The following is a 20,830-nucleotide window of genomic DNA, read 5'->3' on the forward strand; positions in this document are numbered from 1 at the left end:
TGGTTAAGTTGTGAGCAGGTGTCTTGGACTGGTGTAAACCACATTGTAGTTACTAGCTTTTTGAAACGCACCGCCTCAGCCTTAGTAGGGGATTCAGTGAGCAAAACAGTCTGGTGACAGAGATGCAGCCAGGTGAATGAAGACTGTAGGGCCACCCTCTATCCAACATCCCTTCACTTCCTTGCTTTAGCTCCATGGTTTGACTGAATCCAAACTGTGAAGGGTCTAGGACAGTGTTTCTCAACGACCTGTCTGTGGAGCAGTGCCCTGACAGTTTAGGAAGGCAACAATCTGGTCTCTGGTCTCAAAAAGGTTGAGAAACATGGACTAGATTTTCTGCACAAGCTCAGTGAGATGAAAGGCCTCTCAAATGAGCGTCTTATCCACTGTAGTATCGGATATGCTGATGAGGGTCTCACTCAGTCTTGTTGAAGCTATTCCACTTTAACAAACAATTGGGCCAAAACCAGAGTCACTTTACAGTCTGGAGCATTCACCTGAGAAGCAGGTGATCCTTGTTCAAATCCCTTTGCACCAGGCAGAGAGAGGAATTGAACTGGGGTCTCCTACATCCTGCGGGAGTTCCCTGGCTGCAGGTTTTATGGAGTCTTCTTCCTCCTGATTTATTCCTTTTAACACGCCAAGTCCCTTTATGGATCCAAGCCCCCATGACTGGCTCACAGCAAAAGATGACATGCTCAGTTAAAACCACTCCTCTTATCATCTACTCCTTTAGCAATTTTATGTGAGGCTGGCACCTGTCTTTGGCTACATGGGCAGTTTATGGTTGTGTAACTGAAAATAGCTTATATTATTATTGTCTGGAGGAAGTAAGCACTGGACCCATTTCCACAGAGAACTTGGCTTTTATTTAAATAAAATATTGTTCCTTCCCAAGAGAAGATGGAGCTCAAGTATGCATTACAAGAGAAAAACAGAGCTGTGAGGATGATCTCCTTGTATAACTGAACACCTTTACAGAAACAATCACACCTTCAGTTGTTTTTAATGTGTAGTCCTGCAACAGCTGAACAGATCTTTGCTGATTGTCAGATAGTGACTTCCTCCACCTGGGATCTGCATGTAGGAGTTATCACAGCCCTAGCAATGTGAGGGCAGCATAGCTCCTGCAACGTTTGAAGTGTGTGTGTTGCTCCAGCAGAAGTGTAAAAAAGTTGTGCTGCTTCATACAAGCACTCACTCATGTTTTAACTGGCAGATCAACAGAGGTGGTGAATTTTTAACAATTTTAAACTTATTTCAAATTTTTCCAACTTTCCGTTGTCAGATTTTAGTTTAGGTCAAATAGTTGAGTTAAGTTCTTCTTTAAAGACCACACAGAACTAGGTTACTGAAGGATGAGCTCCTCCCAGGAACTACCTTCTCCACATGTAAATGGGGAAGATGTTCAGGAGCAAGACCTCAAGTACAGAAAGGAAATAAGAAAAACAGTTAGATTGGGATGATGCTTCCTTTAAACTTCCATAGGCCCGATCCACATTACCTTGGGAAATAGTTTGCCAGCAACTCAATCCAAACCTTCCCCCAGCATCACTGTTGGGACACAATTAAGCTTTCCTAGCAGTTACTTTTCTTGCAGGTATTTTTATAAAAACCCTGCCAGGCTCTCAGTATTTTTTAAAAACAAAAATAAGCACTTATGGTATTAAGTTATGTTACAGAAGCACAGTACAGTCCTTTGAATGTGACTGATCCTGAGCAGAAGAGTGAGTCCTGTGGAGAGCTGATCCTTGTACAGTAGTATTGCCTACTGGGACTGTCAGTCACTTTGGAAAGAGAAGGCACGATCAGAATGAAAGGATCCAGCTAAGACAACCTCAATCCCCACCTTATACAAAACCTTCATGTGCGCAGCATTCTAAACCATTATGGCACCTCTTTAACATATTACATGGAACCTAGGGCCTATTAAATTCAAACTCAGACCTAGTTAGCAAAAACAAACTTATTCAACACTTTTCTGTAGATTCTCCTGCACAGCTCTCTCTGTTGGAATCTCTGAAATTCCGTTTTGCATCACAGAGCAAATCCAGTATTAAAGACCAGTCATGTATATCAATCAATAGCTTTTCAGAATCTGGGGAAGACGTGGCCTTTCCACTACAGAAGCTGTGTCAGTCTGATCAGGGTGCCCACCTACATCTGAGAATTAAAGCCAGGAGTGATGGGCCCCAGAGGAACATGAAGCTTTGCTGGAAACTGGAAAACAAGAGGACACAAGAAGGTTGATTTACATTATTTATATCCCTAGGAAGAGAGCCCAGGCCCATGTGCATGTCTGTCTCTCCAGGAAGCTCAGTTATCCACCTCTTCATCATCATTTTGTTCCTCCTCCTCCATCCGTTCATCATCATCATCATTCTCCTCCTCCCTGCTCTTGTCTTGTTCTTCAGAGTCTGCCTTCTTGTCTTTGTCTTTCCTTGCTTCTTTCTTGCCTTTTTGCTCACGCCTGTAAACTAACAGAACAAGAGAACTACAATTGGATACACGTGTGTCATTGTAGGGACAAGCTAGAGGTGGCTCTCATTCCTGTGACCCAGGCTCTCCCCTTGCTCTCCAGGCTTCCAACAAATGGAGCACCGACCCTCCTGAGAGCAGGTACCCAACCTGTTATCTGAGTTGTGGTGAGAGACCCCACAGGAAGTCATGTTAATTGCTGTTCAGCAGAAAGGTGGCGAGAAGGATACAGGAGCTCATGTGTATTACGGAAAACATAAGACTTCCTCTACACAGAAGTGATGGGGGAGATGGATTAGATGAGTCACCTTTGTGAAAATTACATCATATCAGTTCTATCAAACTACGTTCATATGACTCCATAAAAACTGCAATGTCTGGCTTTAAAAATAAATAAATAAATACATAAATGATAATTAAGGGAACATGAGAGTTGGATGTCCAAACTTCTGGGTAAATAGGACTCAACGTCATTAGGACTAATTTAATGTACAGTTAGACAACATGTTACCTTCCAATGATTCCTTTAAAGGGGCTATGAATCTCTGGAACTCCATTTCCTCCATGGCTGAGAGGACATCTCCAGCATTCAGTGTTTTCCTCTTCCCTTTCACTGCAAAGTTATTTGCACTAAAGAGAGGGAGAAGAATTGATATCAAAGAGCAAACCATCCCCAACTGCTGGCTGTTTAAAGGGACAACACAATCACAGTCCTCAGAAATGTTTAATCACTATCATAAGCAATACCTAGGATGACTGACCAAGAATCTAACTATGACAGAATAAAGAAAAAAATCACCTTTGTTTACATTGTGCATTTATGTGTATATAGTCAGTTGCATTGTTTCCCTGTATAGTCAGGGAGTTTTCCATTTATGTGGGTTTTTCACACATGTAACAAGAGAGAAAATACATATTTAAATCTGGTTCTAAAACTATTAAAAGTGGCAGGGTGATTCAAGGACACAGTAACAAAATATGTAGTTACTACAAGTGTAGTTGAATTCATTTTTTAAAAGTTGACTAGTATTCAATTTGATGGTATACCTTTTATTACATTTTAAAGATGTTTGAATTTCAGCTGCTATAGATTTAAACAGAGAATTTAGGTGCAGGAGAAAGCTAAACCCTTTAAACCTGAATGAGTAATTTAACATACATAATGAAACATGCCTAGTTAGTTCCTACACTGCTTAGGTTAACACTCAGAAGGGAAGTCGTAAGGCTATAATGAGTTCACATACCCCAAGAACAAGGAGCCCTTATGTAAATTAATGTTTGCTATAAAAAGGCTCTATAATTTTGTGATCATTGTTTTCTGAAAAAATGATAAAGTGCAGTGATAAAGGTAAATCAAGTGTGACAGTTCAGGACACAAGGTGATCACTGAAGGCGACAGGAAGTAATCCACCACCACCTCTGTAGGCTCCTAGGATGTATATACTGGGCAAGTACCTGAGGGCATTATGAAGCAGCAAATACTGGCCACTGACACAGAAGCAAAGCATTTGCCCTGTTGATTTATCACTAGCCCCTCTCTGAAAGTTAGCATGGCAGCATGCTAATTAAGAAACTAATTATGAACATAAGATTATATTACACAAAGGTCACATTACAAACTAAAACCAGATGAAACTTTAAATGCCTCATGTACATGAATGATAAACATGCCTTTCATTACAGCTACTGCAAAAATTCTCTCCAAGAGAGCCAACAAAAAGGCTAGCTACAGACCAGATGCTCCATTGGATCAGGTCACCAGTGATGCTTACCATGATGTTGCATACAACACAAACACACTTGCAGCTCGAGATATTGCACTCCGAGCTTCTTTGGAAATGTTTACTCCATCAGGAAGCTGGGAAAAAAGAAATGTCATTTTATCAGATGAAATTCAAGCCATGTGGATCTGGAGGCTATCCAGTCCTGTCTGAAAGGACTGAAAGCCACCAGTTCAGTCAAGCCATTCAGAGTGTTTGCAGTCAACAATAAATGTGAGAAAATGAATTTTCTATAGTATTTTAATGAATCCTAATGTGTGCCCCAGTTTCCCTCTGCACTTTGCCCTGTTACCCAGTAGAGCGGAAAGTATTAAGTCTGGGGCAGTGCAGAAGATAAGATGTAGGGGGTCACCTTCTTGTTTAGGCTACAGTGAACAGGATCACAAGGAATTGTCTGGACCCTGCTGAAGATGACTCTGTATCAATGCAGAATACCAAAGAGACAATGGAAAAGCCCCAAATGACCACAACAATGACACCAAGGAAACAGCAACAAAGAGAAAGGGGTTTCCCCTGGATCTCAGCAGGGAAGCTGAACAGAGATCCCAGCTATAGAACAAAGGACTGACACATGACCAGCTGAGGATAAGGGTGGACTTCTGGTTCTGGAAGAGGCTGGTTGCTCTCTTCTAGATGTCACTAAAGAGTCAGAGGGAGACAAAGCCTGAAATGGAGTTCACTGCACCTTGGCGAGTGAATTGCTCTGGTTTGACCAGAATGGACTATGCTTTAACCTTTTACTCTGTTTTGAAAATGCTGCCTGGGTGTTAATGCAAATAGTGGAGAGGTGCATTAGGCCCTGAAGAGTGTACAAGTCTCTAACCAGGAGTCTATGTCAGCTGGACTTGCTGGGCAGAGCTCACAGCGTGAAGCAGGAGTACTGGAGCAGACACACAGTCTAGGACAGGGGTTCTCAAACTGGGGGTCACGAGGTTATTACATGGGGAGTCGCGAGCTGTCAGCCTCCACCCCATACCCCACTTTGCCTCCAGCATTTATAATAGTGTTAAATATATAAACAAGTGTTTTCAATTTATAAGGGGGGTTGCACTCAGAGGCTTGCTATGTGAAAGGGGTCACCAGTACAAAAGTTTGAGAACCATTAGTCTAGGAGGTGGTGAGGCTGCATGGCTTACCCTGAAGGACGAGCGAGACCCCTTGGAGTCTGACACATTAAAGGGGTTTCTTCAAGAACCTGTTTAAAAGCTGGAGGACAGCACAGATCCATGACATAAGGGCTAGAAGAATGCTGCTGCATAGATAATTGTCCTAACCCATTGCTCTGACTATGTCACCCATCTCTTTGTATCCCTCCACCGGCTCCCCCTTCTCTAGTGTTTCAATCATAAGATACTTATCTTCACTTTCAAGGCCCTTAACAATCCCGACCCTACCTATCATTTCTTATTCGCTACTGAGATGTTGACTCTCACCTCGGATTGGCCCGCGATACCAGCCTCCATCATGCACTTGTTAAATGTTCAAATGAGCCCCTTTGGTGCTTTCTCCCTGCTGCCCCTCATGCCTGGGAGGAGCTCCCCACTAAATATCTGCAAAGCCACCTCATTATCCTCCTTTAAACCCTTTCTCAAAACTCTCCTTTGCCAGGATGCCTACAAAAACCCTAACAATGAGTGAACCTGTCATGATGCCCAATATTATCCTATTGTTTCCTTGTACTCCTCCATCTGCCTATATCCACCTCTTGTCTTAGGTTGTGAGCTCTTTGGGACAAAACCTTCTTTTTGTTCTGTGTTTGTACAGCAACTAGCACAATGGGATCCTGGCCCATGACTTGGACTCCTAGGCACCATAACAATACAAATAATAATATTCCAGATACATAGACTCATAGGTCAGAAGGGACCAATATGATCATCTAGTCTGACCTCCTGCACAAGGCAGGCCACAAAACCCTACCCATACACATTTATAACAACCCCGAACCCATGACTGAGTTATTGAAATCCTCAAAATTATGATCTGAAGACCTCAAGCTGCAGAGAATCCACCAGCAAGCGACCCATGCCCCACGCTGCAGAGGAAGGCGAAAAACCTCCAGGGCCTCTGCCAATCATAATCACACATTCCCTTTGTGTACTTCATTAAAGACATTTAAAAGAGGTCTCTATCCATAGCCAAATCAGATCCCGGCGCGTAGCACACCAGCACTATCTTCAGGGGAGCTCTAGTAGCTTTTTACCCAGTGTGATTTTCTACCCCAGACCAGACTCCGGTCTTATCCATTCCTCACTTCTTTTTCATTACAGTCACCTCATCATGATGTACAAGGCTACTCCACCACTTTTGCCTTCTTCCGTCTTTTCTAAACAGCACATAGCCTTCAATACCTGTACCCAAGTCGATTGAGTACTATTCCACCAGCTTCTGTCTATCCCTATAATATCCGGTTTCACTTCCTGCACCAGATACTCCAGTTCCTCCATCTTGTTACCTCAGGCTCCTCGCAATTAGTGTACAGACACAGTTTTTGAATTTTTGGTGTTTGGCGTCAGTGACATCTTCCCCCGTCGTGCACAGACCTTCTACCACCCAGCATCACCGTTAGTCTAGTTTCAACTCCGCTTTTCCTCCTTGGGTCATTTCTTCGCATCACATTGGCGGCTCATAGTCATCCTGCTATCAACCAATACCCCAAGGTCCTTCTCCTCCTCCGTCGTTTCCAACTGATGCGTCCCCAACGTATATCTAAAATTCTTATTATTAATCCCTAAGTGCATGACCTTGCACTTTTCACTATTATATTTCATCCTATTACTATTACTCCAGTTTACAAGGTGGTCCAGATCTTCCTGAATAGTATCCCGGTCCTTCTCCGTGTTAGCAATACCCCAGCTTCGTGTCATCCGCAAACTTTATTTACACATTCCCGCTCTTTGTGCCAAGGTCAGTAAAAAAAGGTTAAATAAGATCGGTCCCAAAACCGATCCTTGAGGGACTCCACTAGTAACCTCCTTCCAGCCTGACAATTCACCTTCAGTACGACCCGCTGGAGTCTCCCCTTTAACCAGTTCCTTATCCACCTTACAACTTTCATATTCATCCCCATCTTTTCCAATTTAACTAACAGTTCCCCATGCGGAACCGTGTCAAACGCCTTACTGAAATCGAGGTAAATTAGATCTACCGCATTTCCTTTGTCTAAGTAATCCGTCACCTTCTCAAAGAAGGAGATCAGGTTGGTTTGGCACGATCTACCTTTAGTAAATCCATGTTGCAATTCGTCCCAATTACCATTGACCTCAATGTCCTTAACTACTTTCTCCTTAAAATTTTTTCCAAGACCTTACACACTACAGACGTCAAGCTAACAGGGCCTATAATTACCCGGATCACTTTTATTCCCTTTCTTAAAAATAGGAACTACGTTAGCAATTCTCCAGTCGTACGGTACAACCCCCGAGTTTACCGATTGCTTAAAAATTCTCGCTAACGGGCTCGCAATTTCACGCGCCAGTTCCTTTAATATCCTCGGATGGAGATTGTCCGGGCCCTCCGATTTTGTCCCATTAAGCTGTTCAAGTTTGGCCTCTACCTCAGATGCGGTAATATCCACCTCCATATCCACATTCCCGTTTATCATCCCTCCATCATCTAAACTCCTCACTAGTCTTATTAAAGACCGAGGCAAAGTACTTATTTAGATATTGGGCCATGCCTAGGTTATCCTTAACCTCCGTTCCATCCTCAGTGTATAGCGGCCCCACTTCTTCTTTCTTTGTTTTCTTCTTATTTATGTGGCTGTAGAACCTTTTACTATTGGTTTTGATTCCCTTTGCAAGGTCCAGTTCTACGCGGCTTTTAGCCTTCCTCACTTTATCCCTACATGTTCTGACCTCACTAAGGTAGCTTCCCTTGCTAATCCGCCTTTCTTCCACTCCCTGTAAGCTTTCTGCTTTTTCCTAATCCCTCTCTGAGTTGCTTGCTCATCCAGCTTGGCTACAACTCCCGCCCATGGTTTTTTTCCCTTTCTTGGGATGCAGGCTTCCGACAGTTTCCGCAGCTGCGACTTAAAGTAATTCCAGGCCTCCTCCGCATTTAAATCCACAAGTTCCTCCGTCCAATCCACTTCCCTAACTAATTTCCTTAACTCTTTAAAATTAGCCCTCGAGAAGTCGAAAACCCTAATCCCAGATCTACGTTTGTTTATCCTTCCATCTAATTTGAATTGAATCAGCTCATGATCACTCGAACCAAGGTTGTCCCCTACCACCATTTCTTCTACGAGGTCCTCACTGCTCACCAAAACCAAATCTAAAATGGCATCCCCTCTCGTAGGTACTTCAACTACTTGATGAAGAAATCCATCCGCTATCACATCCAGAAAAATCTGACCCCTATTATTCTTGCAAGCACTCGTCCTCCAGTCTATATCCGGGAAGTTGAAGTCTCCCATAATCACACATTTCCCTTGTGTTTACTTCATTAAAGACATTAAAGAGGTCTCTATCCATATCCAATCAGATCCCGGCGGTCTGTAGCACACCCCCAAGCACTATCTCAGGGGAAGCTCTAGTAGCTTTTTTACCCAGTGTGATTTTTACCCAGACAGACTCCGTCTTATCCATTCCATCACTTCTTATTTCATTACAGTTCACCTCATCATTGATGTACAAGGCTACTCCACCACACTTTGCCTTTCTTCCTGTCTTTTCTAAACAGCACATAGCCTTCAATACCTGTACTCCAGTCATGAGTACTATTCCACCAGGTTTCTGTTATCCCTATAATATCCGGTTTCACTTCCTGCACCAGTAGCTCCAGTTCCTCCATCTTGTTACCTAGGCTCCTCGCATTAGTGTACAGACATTTTAATTTTTGGCGTTTGGCGTCAGTGACATTCTTTCCCCCCGTCGTGCACAGACCTTCTACCACCAGCATCACCGTTAGTCTAGTTTCAACTCCGCTTTTCCTCCTTGGGTCAATTCTTGGTCCACAAGGGTATCCCCTCTCACTTTGTTTACTTCCCTCTCCAGGTTAAATTCCGGTGTGGAGATCTCCTGAACATCTCCCAACCATCTCCCCCAACTTCCTAGTTTAAAGCTCTCTTAATGAGGTCGGCGAGCCTCCATCCCAGAAGTCTATTTCCCTCCTTACTTAGATGAAGTCCATCCCGAGCGAACAGTTGTCTGTCGGTAAACGCTTCCCAATGACCGTACATCCCAAAGCCCTCCTTATAGCACCACTGCCTGAGCCATCTGTTAATCATCATAATCTTGTCGCTCCTTTGTCGCCCCGCTCTAGGAACCGGCAGAATCCCACTGAAGATCAACCGGCAGAATCCCACTGAAGATACATCTAACATTTAAGTAAAACAAGAAGCTGGATAACTGAATGGGCTAAGCCGGGTCAAGAACATAGCCAGAAGACAGAGGGAAAGTATCTTTTGTAGTAGCAGCAGTCTTGGCCTCTGCCTCAATCTTAGTCCATTTAATTGTTTCCAAATCCCTAACATAGAAGGATATTCTCATAACGTGCAGCATCCACCTATTGATCCTTCTTGGTCTTTTGGCTAAGATCATGCGTAGCATCAATTTAATAACTGAGACATATTGTATCTCATTTGCTGGCAAGGAACTGGACTTATCTAGTAGCTATTTTCCTTCTTTACTCTGCTCTTATTTGGGAGCTGGTTCAAGCATATACAATATTGTCAGGGCTCTGTAAATTATAAGAAATTTACAACTGTGTATCTTAGGGTTTTCTATAATTTCCCATTACCATAGTGTGTGGCTGTGCAGAATCCAAATGTTTTCCAGCACTCTGAATTATTTCAGGTTCATGGTAAATGTGGCAATGGATGAAATATTAGATACTGGGGAAAGGGGGGAAAAAAGAAGGGAGGGAGGAAAGCAGCATGGGTGATAAGTAGGAAAAAAATCCTTTTATCCAGTACAGTTTCTGTCAGAAAAGAGTCTCTCTTCCATATCAATAGGCAATCAACTTTATCTGAGCTGGCAAAAGAACAAGTTTGCTTGGCATTAAATAGAACACAGACCTTTAATTTAAATACAAAAATATTTTATGGCAGATTATTTAAAGAAGTAGAACCACTGCATCCAGCAAATGACATCTCTCTCACACCAACTAAAGCTGAAAACAAAATGCAAGATTTTGCACTTAAGATAGTTGGAAACAACCAAGAATTTACTACTTTGAGCCTCTTATAAAACTACAACTTAAAAAACAAAACATTTCCACCTGAAAATGCTTTACCTACTACTCTAAAAAATAATATATACAAGAAAGATTATAGAAAAGTATTTCTCTATTTTTCCCTATCTACCTTGAGCATTTGACAGCACTGGGCATAAAGAATTTCATTTTACCATGAGTAGTCAGATTTCCCTGTTTGAGTAGGTCTCTCTCAAACCAACAAGGAGCAGAAAAAATGTTAAAAAAAAAAAAAAAAGGTGGCCATAACCCCACAAGAATTGTCAGGGCTTTTTTTTAGTAAATGATTAGATTTCAAGTTGACAACTTTCCTGTTAAACTGTTCTATCATCTGCAACACAAAAGGAGATTTAAAAATTACATAGCATAGGGCCCAGTTTCTGTAGAACAGGCACATTTTACGCCTTTAAGGTATTCAGTCTTCACGTCAATCTTCTTGCACACTTCTATATCTCTGATAATACTCACTGCTTCTTTAATTATCCGAGTGATGACAGCATTGGGCAAGTTCAAGTCCTCTGGTCTTTCCGCCATCTTTGAACACCTAGAACTGAAATGAGAACTAGTCATCAGATATTTTTTCTGCTGAGCAGCTCTGCTTATAAACAACACGTCTCACAATTACAGTAGTTACAAGTAGCTCTGCTATGTAAAGTGTACTCAGCAGCCCTGCCCGTGTTTAGTCGGGCATCTGCCTATCAATGAGATAATGTCTGTACCACTCTTTATCCCTGTTATCTCTGCAGAACCAAGAGAACATTGACTCCCTGGATTTCTTTTTCTTAACTTCCTGTGAATTGTCAACAGAGATATTAAATCAATGTCAATCACTTACACCTGAGTAAAACCCACCACAACAGTCAGCAAGCGCAGGAGCTGCAGGATCTGTATGACTGGGGAAGAGGAAAAGGCAGGAAAGAGCCCGGCTTGGTTCTCAGACCCGAGCGAGTCTGCAGGGCTGGCAATTAGCCAAGCCGCCTGCTGACTTGTCAGCTGAGCAGATTCGGAACCTCAGCGCGCCAGCGACCGCCCGTCTCTCAGCAGAGCTGCGCTTTAGGGCGGGCGTTACAGGGAAATATGTGGCCAGTTTCCCTCCAGCCCTAGGGGAGCTGCCCCCTCCCGCCGCCGCTGGGCACTGGAGGCAGCGCGAGCCTTACCCGCCACCAGCCTATTAACGGATACCCGGGGGGGCAGTGGGAGTCACAGCCCGGGGCCGCGGGCAGGGGAGGCTGTACGGCGGGGCTCACTCTGGGGGCGGGGGTCTGACCGTGCCCGCTCCCTCGCGCCCCGCACTCACGGGGCAGCGCAGCTGCCGGCCGCGTGCGGACAAAAGGCCCCGCGAACTGAACCGCGCGCCCGACCCTTGACCTCTCCCCTCTGACCCCTCCCAGCATGCAGTGCGCGGGCGACAAACTTCCCCACTCCCGGGATGCGCCGCGGCAGCTTCCGTCTCCGCCCCTTCCCTGAGCGTCTGCTGTTGCCTGGTAACGTGCCCTAGCGGGCGAGAGAGGCTGCGGCCGCGGGCAGGTGAGGGGCAGCGTCGGCCGGAGCGCAGCGCACGCTGGGCGGGGGCAGAGTTGCTGGGTTTCCTCAGCGCCGTCATGTTTTGTGGTTCCGCAGTTTCCCAGCTCTGTGTCCGTGGTGCTGCCCCTCCCCCCGCTTGCCCAGGAGTTGGGGGCGGAGGGGGGGGGAGGCTGGTGCTGAGCTTAATGCCTGAGTCTGGCCCCCGCTTGTGTTATTCAGCGAGATGATCCAGTGCCCTCACACCCCACCCCACCCCACCCGCTCTTTGCATTTCTGGAATCGCCCCTCACATGCAGTGTAAGAGCTGGGTGATGTAAGGTGATGTACTGGAAGCTTTTATTCGCTGAGCAGAACTGAGGACCCTCCCATTATCCTGCCTGTGCAAAAATACACATTCTGGCGATGTGCTGGTCACAGAGTGCTCACACAAACACATCCCAGTATCAAGTGTACCCAAACATCCCGGTTCAAGGATGGTACAAAAACGTTACCCAGGATAACAGGAACACACTTACCCTCCTAAAATGAGATCAGAATAACAGTACATAATATAGATGTACAAGATGATGGGTACATAATTAGCTACGTCGGGGCATACTAACTTGTTTGTATCGGGTATAAAAAGTATTTCAGAGGGGTATCTTTGTCTAGTCTTAGAGGAGGAACGGGAAAGTCCTGCGTGCACTGAGCTGGTTGCTACGGCATACATGCATTAGTTTGTCGTAGATCTGCAGGATACTAGTACCATGCTTTGTTGACAATAAACACTACGCGGATGCCTTTTGTCCCTTAACAGATCTTGTGGTCATTGGGTGGTTCGCTCAAGCTCTGGCCGTGCGCAGCTATCGTGACAGGGCTGAGCAGCCCACAAGAACACCACACACACAGCCAAACATCTATCGAAACATCTAACCACACCCTTTAGTTCCCAAAGTCTTAGTTTCTTGTATCTCAAGAGCAGTTCCTGGGGTGCGTGATTCTCTCCCCTGGTGTGATCACTAAACTGCCTCCGTCCTCCGTTTGTGAGCCTGATGGCTTTGGTTACATCTGTATATATAATAGACTTTCATTGTCTTGCCTTAATCAAGCTGCTCATACAGGTAAATGCATGTTCCTTTGTCTAGGGCAGGCTAGAGTTTATGCCACGCCTGCCCAAGCACATTTTAATTACATATTTCTGCAACAACATATAACTCTTTGTACACAAGCCGTTCATACATCATGCAATATGTTCATGACCAGCATGTTACCATGTACTTGTGATTACTTATACAATATCTATTTAGATACCACATGATTATGCACAAACAGTAGTTGGATTCGCTGTGGGTCAGTCACAGGAGACTCCCTTGGGACTGATCACCTGTATTATGCTGTATAGTTTACCTCTGAACCCATTTTCTCTCCACTTGGACTCCAAACCCTGTCTTATGAGCCAGTACAACTAGCCTGCGCAACACAGCACCCAGGTCTGGTCCACACCCCCAAAGCTTGCGACTTTTAACCAAAAACTGCTCAGCAGGCCCACTTCTTCAGCACCCAAGACACCCAGTTCCCAATGGGATGTTCAAAACCCCAAATAAATCTGTTTTCTCAGTATCAAGCTTATTTACAGGTAACTCATAAACTGTCCACCCTCTATAACACCGATAGAGAGATGCACAACTGTTTGCTCCCCAGATATTAATCATTTACTCTGGGTTTATCAATAAACAAAAGTGATTTTATTAAGTACAAAAAGTAGGATTTAAGTGGTTCCAAGTAATAACAGACAGAACAAAGTAAGTTTCCAAGCAGAATAAAACAAAACATACAAGTCTAAGCCTAATACATTAAGAAACCGATTACAGGTAAATCTCACCCTCAGAGATGTTCCAGTAAGCTTGTTTTACAGACTAGACTCCTTCCTAGTCTGGGCCCTATCCTTTCCCCGGCACAGTCCTTGTTAGTTCCAGCAGGCATCTTAGATGAAAAGCAGGGACTTTCTCATGACTGAGACCCTCCTTGTCCTGCTCCACCTCCCCTTATAGCTTTGGCACAAGGCAGGAATCCTTTGTCTCTCTGGGTCCCCACCCCTCCTTCTAAATGGAAAAGCGCAGGTTTAAGATGGATTCCAGTATCAGGTGACATGGTCACATATCACTGTAAGACCTCATTTTTCATTACCCACGGGCTGGCCTACGCATACACAGGCAGGCTTGCAGGTAAACAGAGCCATTGTCCTAGTCAATGGGAGCCATCAAGATTCTAAACCACCATTAATGGCCCTCACTTTGCATAATTACAATAGGACCTCAGCGTTATACTTCATATTTCTAGTTTCAGATACAAGAATGTACATTCATACAAATAGGATGGATATATTCAGTATTTTATAACCTTTGTAATGATACCTTACAAGACACTTTTTGCATAATGCATATTCCAGTTACATCATATGCATATGCATATACATCATATACATCATATACATCATATGCATATGCATAACCTTTGTAATGATACCTTACAAGACACTTTTTGCATAATGCATATTCCAGTTACATCATATGCATATGCATATGAAGACAACCCAGGATACAGGTGGGAAATTATGACCACTTCTTGTGCCGTTATTTTATGGCAATCTAGATGTTTCTTGTTCTTGTTAATATTTCTCACTGTGCTCAATTCTTCTGTTTTTGCAGAGTATTCAGACATATAGTATTGCCATTTTACTGCTATTCATTAATGTCTGCGTGGTTGCAAAGATGGTGACTGCAGATGACAGCCAGTGGGATGAAACCATCTGTGACATGGCTGTGTGCCAACACCCACAGTGCTGGGACACTATAAGGAGGATTGAACAGGGACATCCTCGGATCCGTTTAAGAAACTTTGACTCACTCTGCAGGGCTTCTTCTTCAGAAAGCAAAGGTAAAACCAGTGACCAAGGCCCTGTCTTTTCTAAGAGGAAAAAGATTTATTCTGAACTCAAGTTAGCCAACTTCAGGGACAATCCTAGTGCAGTCAAGGCAGTTTGTAGTTTTCACACAAGTTAGGTCAAGTTAAAGACTATTCATCATTTTTTTAAGCTAGAAAGGATCATCTACTGTGTCCTCTTGCATAACACTTGCCATAAAATTTCACTGTCACCCTTATGTTGAACCCCAAAACTTGTGTTTGACTAAAGCATATTTTCGAGAAAGGCATTTAAGTCTTGATTTGAAGACATCAAGATACAGAGATAGAGAATCCACGACTTCTCTTGGTAGTTTGTTCCAATCACCCTCAATGTTAAATGTATGTGGCTAATTTCTAATTTGAATTTGTCTGATTTAAATTTACAGCCATTGGTTCTTGTTATGCCCTTCTCTGCTAGATTAAATAATCCTTTAGTACAGAGGTCCCCAAACTGTGGGACATGCCCCCTAGTGGTGAGGTCGGTCAGGGGCTCCTAGACAAAAATGAGAATAACTCCAGGTCATTCTCTTCTTTAAGTTTCATCTAACAGAGATTCAATTCTGCCTGGAATATCATGCCAGCTGGAGGCCTCTGCCTCAGGCTGCTCTCCAGCTGGCAGCACCAAGTGGTTGCACCTACCCCAGCCTGCCCCTTGCTCCCATGGCTCATGAAGCCTGGACAGTAGTAAGGAGGAGTTCAACTATAGGTTGAACAAGTGCAGGATGGTGGTAGAATGTGCCTCTGGATGTTTAAAAGCTCGCTGGCGCTGTTTGCTGACTAGGCTGTTTGCAATTACATTAGAAGAGCACAGCAAGGTGTGCTGCGCATCACAGTTTGAAAACCAGTTTCATGACTGGCCAGGCTTCAGTGTGACAGTTGTGTGTGTTTCTCCTTGATGCAAACCCACTCCCTTTGTTGATTTTAATTCCCTGTAAGCCATGTCGTGAGTCGCCCCTCCCTCCATGAGAGCAACGGCAGACAATCATTTCACGCCTTCTTTCCTCAGACACCATACCACGGCAAGCACTGAGCCCACTCAGATCACGGCGGCATATATGAGCACTGTAAACACCACGTGCATTATCCTGCAGTATATGCAGCACCTGAAACTTCAAAAGCAGGTGAGGAGGTGATGGCAACATGGTGACGAGAGTGAGGAGGACATGGACACAGAGTTCTCTCAAAACACAGGCCCTAGCAATTTGGACATCATGGTGTTAATGGGGCAGGTTCATGCCGTGGAACACCGATTCTGGGCTCAGGAAATAAGCACAGACTGGTTGGACCGCATAGCATTGCAGGTCTGCAATGATTCCCAGTGGCTGCAAAACTTTCGCTTGCGTAAGGGCTGTTGCCAGAGGTGTGTTGTCAGATGCTACCAGTTTGGTGCTCTGCTGTTTCCTTGCTGGTATCACTCGGCTGCGTGCGTGTTCCCTCTGTGTGCTGCCCCAGCTCTGCGCAGATAGCTGACACAGCAGACCTGAAGAGAACCCCCAATGACCACAGAGTCCAGTAAGGTACGAAGGCACGTCGGCCAGGTTTATTGCCGTATTGGATACAGTAGTAGTTCTCCGCAGATTACTTAGTCTACCGATCATACTACGAATATGTCCCCACGGTCAATGGACTCGGCTAACTGTGTGGGGGGTATAGACGAACCCATATCCCTATCTTGGCACCGGAGCACCAAGGCCAGTGAGTACATAAACCAAAGGGGTACTTTTCAATGGTGCTGCAAGCACTGGTGGATCACAAGGGATGTTTCACCAACATCAAGTGTGGGATGGCCGGGAAAGGTACATGACGCTCGCATCTTCAGGAACTCTGGTCTGTTTGAAAGCTGCAGGAAGGGACTTTCTTCCAGACCAGAAAATAACTTGGGGATGTTGAAATGCCTATAGTTATCCTTGGGGACCCAGCCTACCCCTTAATGCCATGGCTCATGAAGCCATACACAGGCACCCTGGACAGTAGTCAGGAGCTGTTCAACTATAGGCTGAGCAAGTGCAGAATGGTGGTAGAATGTGCATTTGGACATTTAAAAGTGCGCTGGCGCAGTTTACTGACTCAGATAGACCTCAGCGAAACCAATATTCCCATTGTTATTACTGCTTGCTGTGCGCTCCACAATATCTGTGAGAGTAAGGGGGAGACGTTATGGTGGGGGGGGTTGAGGCAAATTGCCTGGCCACTGATTACACGCAGCCAGACACCAGGGCAGGTTAGAAGAGTACAGGAGGGCACACTGCACATCAGAGAAGCTTTGAAAACCAGTTTCATGACTGGCCAGGCTACAGTGTGAAAGTTCTGTTTGTTTCTCCTTGATGAACCCCCTCCCCCCTTGGTTCACTCTACTTCCCTGTAAGCTAACCACCCTCCCCTCCCCTTCGAAGCTCAGTGATACGTGGCTACTTGGATCACAGCAGCCCCCACAGTTGATTGTGCCCACTCCAAATTGATTCCTGACTGACCGGTAGCTGTCTGGCGTTGCAAGCTTCCAGAGGGCTATCGTCACTCGCTTGTGAACTCTGTGAGATGCTCTCATCTTGTATTCTGCGCTTCAGGGTGGGGAAAAAGCAAGTCACAAAGTTCATGAAAGTGCCCTTGTAGTAAAGGAGGCCTGAGAATATAACCTTAGGTATCAGAGGCCTGTATGAGGCCTAAGGCCTGAAACTAAGATGGTCAAGACTTTTGCTAACATAAAGCAAAGTGAAGCTGTGAGCCACGAGCAGCCTGATCACGAAGCTGGCAAGGAAAGGGCTGATGCTGCAAGAAGATATGTACCTAAAAGGTTACTAGAACACTAGAGATCAGAACATTCACATACTTGCACATTCCACACAGAAACAAGGAACAGACTAACCATCCCAATGACAGGGCAAAGGGTAAAATGATGGATAGAGTTGTTTTGTTCAAACCAACATGTACAAGGTGAAGGTGGCACTTACTACGTAAGCAGTTGTACCTCAATACTCAGCAGTGATGTGTAACTTGTTATGTACCTGTGTATAGAATGCATCCCTAGGTGGTGTTTTTGTCCGGCCGAGGGGCAGTGGAAAGTCCCGCCACTGACTGCAAGCTCAGTGATACGTGGCTACTTGGATCACAGCCAAGCCCCACAGTGATTTGTGCCCACTCCCAATTGATCACTTGACTGACCGGTAGCTGTCTTGGCGTTGCAAGCTTCCAGAGGGCTATCGTCACTCGCTTGTGAACTCTTTTGAGAATGCCTCATCTTGTATTCTGCGCTTCAGGGTGGGGAAAAAGCAAGTCAAAAAGTTCGAAAGTGCCCTTGTAGTAAGAGGAGGCTGAGAATTAACCTTGGTATCCAGAGGACCTGTATGAGCCTAAGGCCTGAGAACTAAGTATTGGTCCAAGACTTTTGTAACATTAAACACAAGTGACGCTGTGAGCCAGCAGCAGCCTGCACACGAACTGGCAAGGAAAGGGCTGATGCTGCAAAAGATATGTACTAAAAGGTTACTGACACATAGGAGAATCAGAACATTCACATACATTGCCACATCCACACAGAAACAAGGAACAGACTAACCTCCCAATGACACAGGGCAAAAGGGGTAAAATATGGATAGAGTTGTTTTGTTCAAACCAACATGGTTCAAGGTGAAGGTGGCACTTACTAGTAAGAAGGTTGTACCTCAATTACGTCAGCAGTGAGTGTAACTTGTTATGTACCGTGTGATATAGAAAAATGGCCATCCCTAGGTGGTTGTTTTTGTCCGGCCGAGGCAGTGGAAAGTCCCGCCACTGACTGCAGCCCCCCCCCCCCACTGTGTTCTTGGGCATGTGGGTGAGGAGGCTTCACTGAGATGTCCCTGGAGGATTTCCGCTCCATCCCCATACCTGTTAACAGACTTTTCCAGTAGCTGTACTGGCCACCAATGCATCCCAAGTCTTCAGGGCAAATTAATCATTAAACATGCTTGCTTTTAAACCATGTATTATATTTACAAAGGTACACTCACCAGAGATTCCTTCTCCGCCTTCAAAGTCTGAGAGCCCGCATTGGGTGGGTTGGGAGGGTACTAGATCCAGGGTGAAAACCAGTTCCTGGCTGTCGGGGAATTTGGTTTCTTCGCTTGCTTGCTGTGCGCTATCTTCAACCTCCTCCTACTCTTCTTCATCTTCCTTGTCCCCCAAATCCACATCCCTGTTGCATGAGAATCCATTGATGGAGTCCACGCACAGGGTGGGGTAGTTTTAGGGGCACCCCCTAGAATGGCATGCAGCTCTTCATAGAAATGGCATGTCTGGGGCTCTGACCTGTAGCAGCCATTTGCTACCCTGGTTCTTTGGTAGGCTTGCCTGAGCTCCTTAAGTTTCACGCGGCACTGCTGCGGGTCACTGTTATAGCCTCTGTCCTTCATGCCCTTGGAGATTTTTTCAAATATTCCAGCATTTCATCTTTTGGAACGGAGTTCGGATAGCACAGATTCGTCTCCCCATACAGTGATCAGATCCAGTACCTCCCGTTCAGTCCATGCTGGAGCTCTTTTGTGATTCTGGGACTCCATGGTCATCTGTGCTGATGAGCTCTGCATGGTCACCTGTGCTGATCAGCTTGCCACGCTGGCCAAACAGGAAATGAAATTCAAAAGTTCGTGGGGCTTTTCCTATCTACCTGGCCAGTGCATCTGAGTTGAGAGTGCTGTCCAGAGTGGTCACAATGGAGCACTCTGGGATAGCTCCCAGAGGCCAATACCGTCAAATTGTGTCCACACTACCCCAAACTCAACCCACCAGGGTCGATTTCAGTGCTAATCCCCTCATTGAGGAGGAATAAAGAAATTGATTTTAAGAGCCCTTTAAGTCGACAAAAATGGCTTTGTTGTGTGGATGGGTGCAGGGTTAAATCGATTTAATACTGCTAAATTCAACCTAAATTTGTAGTGTAGAGCAGGGCTGAGGATCACCTTAGCCTTTTTGCCACAGCGTTGCACTGGGTGGTTATGCTGAGTTTTTTGTCCACACTGACCCCTAAATCCTTTTCAGAGGCATTCTTTTTCAGAATCACTCCTATCCAGGACATCCCCAGTTCTGTAGGTACTGCCTGTATTCTTCTTATATGTATGACTTTGCATTTGTCTGTATTAAAGTATATTTTGTTTGAATGAGCCCATCTTACTAAGCGATCCAGATTGCTCTGTATGACTGCCCTGTTCTCCTCATATTTGTCATTTCACCAATATTTGTGTCATCTGCATATTTTACAGAGGGAGCTCAGTCTTTAACTCTACCTGCTAACTCATGTACAAACTGCAGACTGCCTTCTCGTCACTAGCATTTCACCTTACGTTAGCTAGTGAGTTAAGAATACACTTTTTTCTTAATGAAGGCACATTTCAAGAAACTGAGTTTATCAGCTCAGAAGGAAAACCCTCCAGCTCTCCTATCTTTCCTTGCATTGCCTGCCAGTTTTAAATATGTACATGTAATATATTCATACTTAGAATATGTTATGAATATGCTGAGGTTACTGATTCTGCTCATGGTTCACATGTATAACTCACTTACTGTCCTTGTACTGCCCCTGCCCCCACTTGGAATTGACCTCAACTAGCTACACTGAGGTAAAAACTACCTCCACTTTGTGTCTGCTAGGATTTTACATTAGGGCAGCTATCTTGATGCAAAAAGGCATATTGTTTTTGCAATGAAGACAAAGCTACTAAGGCCAAAATCGTGTTTAACAGCATGCTAGTTAAAATGTGTTAGTTCACATGTTTTCTAACAGATTGCATGTTCCCAATTAGACAAGACTGGGTAAGAGACATCTACCCAGGTGCTGCAGGAAGTGCTGTTGGAGCCAGTGTTGGCATTTTCCCCTCAGAGTCCATACTGAGCCAGTACCCCACTATGGTTTTTGGGATTTCTATAATAATGTCTTT

General features: G+C 44.7%; 1 protein-coding gene and 1 long non-coding RNA gene across 6 annotated transcripts; one reads left to right on the top strand and one right to left on the bottom strand.

Moving 5' to 3' along the window:
- Positions 1 to 846: 846 nt before the first annotated feature.
- Positions 847 to 11,842, bottom strand: POLE3 (DNA polymerase epsilon 3, accessory subunit). 5 transcript variants are annotated; one of them, XM_032773481.2, is made up of 5 exons: positions 11,752 to 11,842; positions 10,923 to 11,004; positions 4,251 to 4,336; positions 2,990 to 3,108; positions 847 to 2,477 (listed from the first exon to the last, which is right to left on the bottom strand). In XM_032773481.2, exons 2-5 carry the CDS (start codon positions 10,986 to 10,988, stop codon positions 2,317 to 2,319), a joined length of 432 nt encoding a protein of 143 aa, XP_032629372.1. In that variant the 5' UTR covers positions 10,989 to 11,004; positions 11,752 to 11,842; the 3' UTR covers positions 847 to 2,316. The 5 variants fall into 5 exon arrangements, with proteins under 5 accessions (XP_032629372.1, XP_032629367.1, XP_032629371.1 ...); XM_032773476.2 differs by having other exon boundaries at positions 11,290 to 11,839; XM_032773480.2 differs by having other exon boundaries at positions 11,702 to 11,827.
- An 81-nt stretch (positions 11,843 to 11,923) lies between these two features.
- On the top strand, positions 11,924 to 16,195 carry LOC142045907 (uncharacterized). The gene is made up of 3 exons (XR_012654821.1): positions 11,924 to 11,981; positions 14,666 to 14,894; positions 15,928 to 16,195. It is a non-coding gene; the product is annotated as an uncharacterized LOC142045907 (long non-coding RNA).
- Positions 16,196 to 20,830: the final 4,635 nt, after the last annotated feature.

The sequence above is a fragment of the Chelonoidis abingdonii genome, chromosome 24 (assembly GCF_003597395.2).
Source record: "Chelonoidis abingdonii isolate Lonesome George chromosome 24, CheloAbing_2.0, whole genome shotgun sequence".
NCBI classification, from domain to species: domain Eukaryota; kingdom Metazoa; phylum Chordata; order Testudines; family Testudinidae; genus Chelonoidis; species Chelonoidis abingdonii.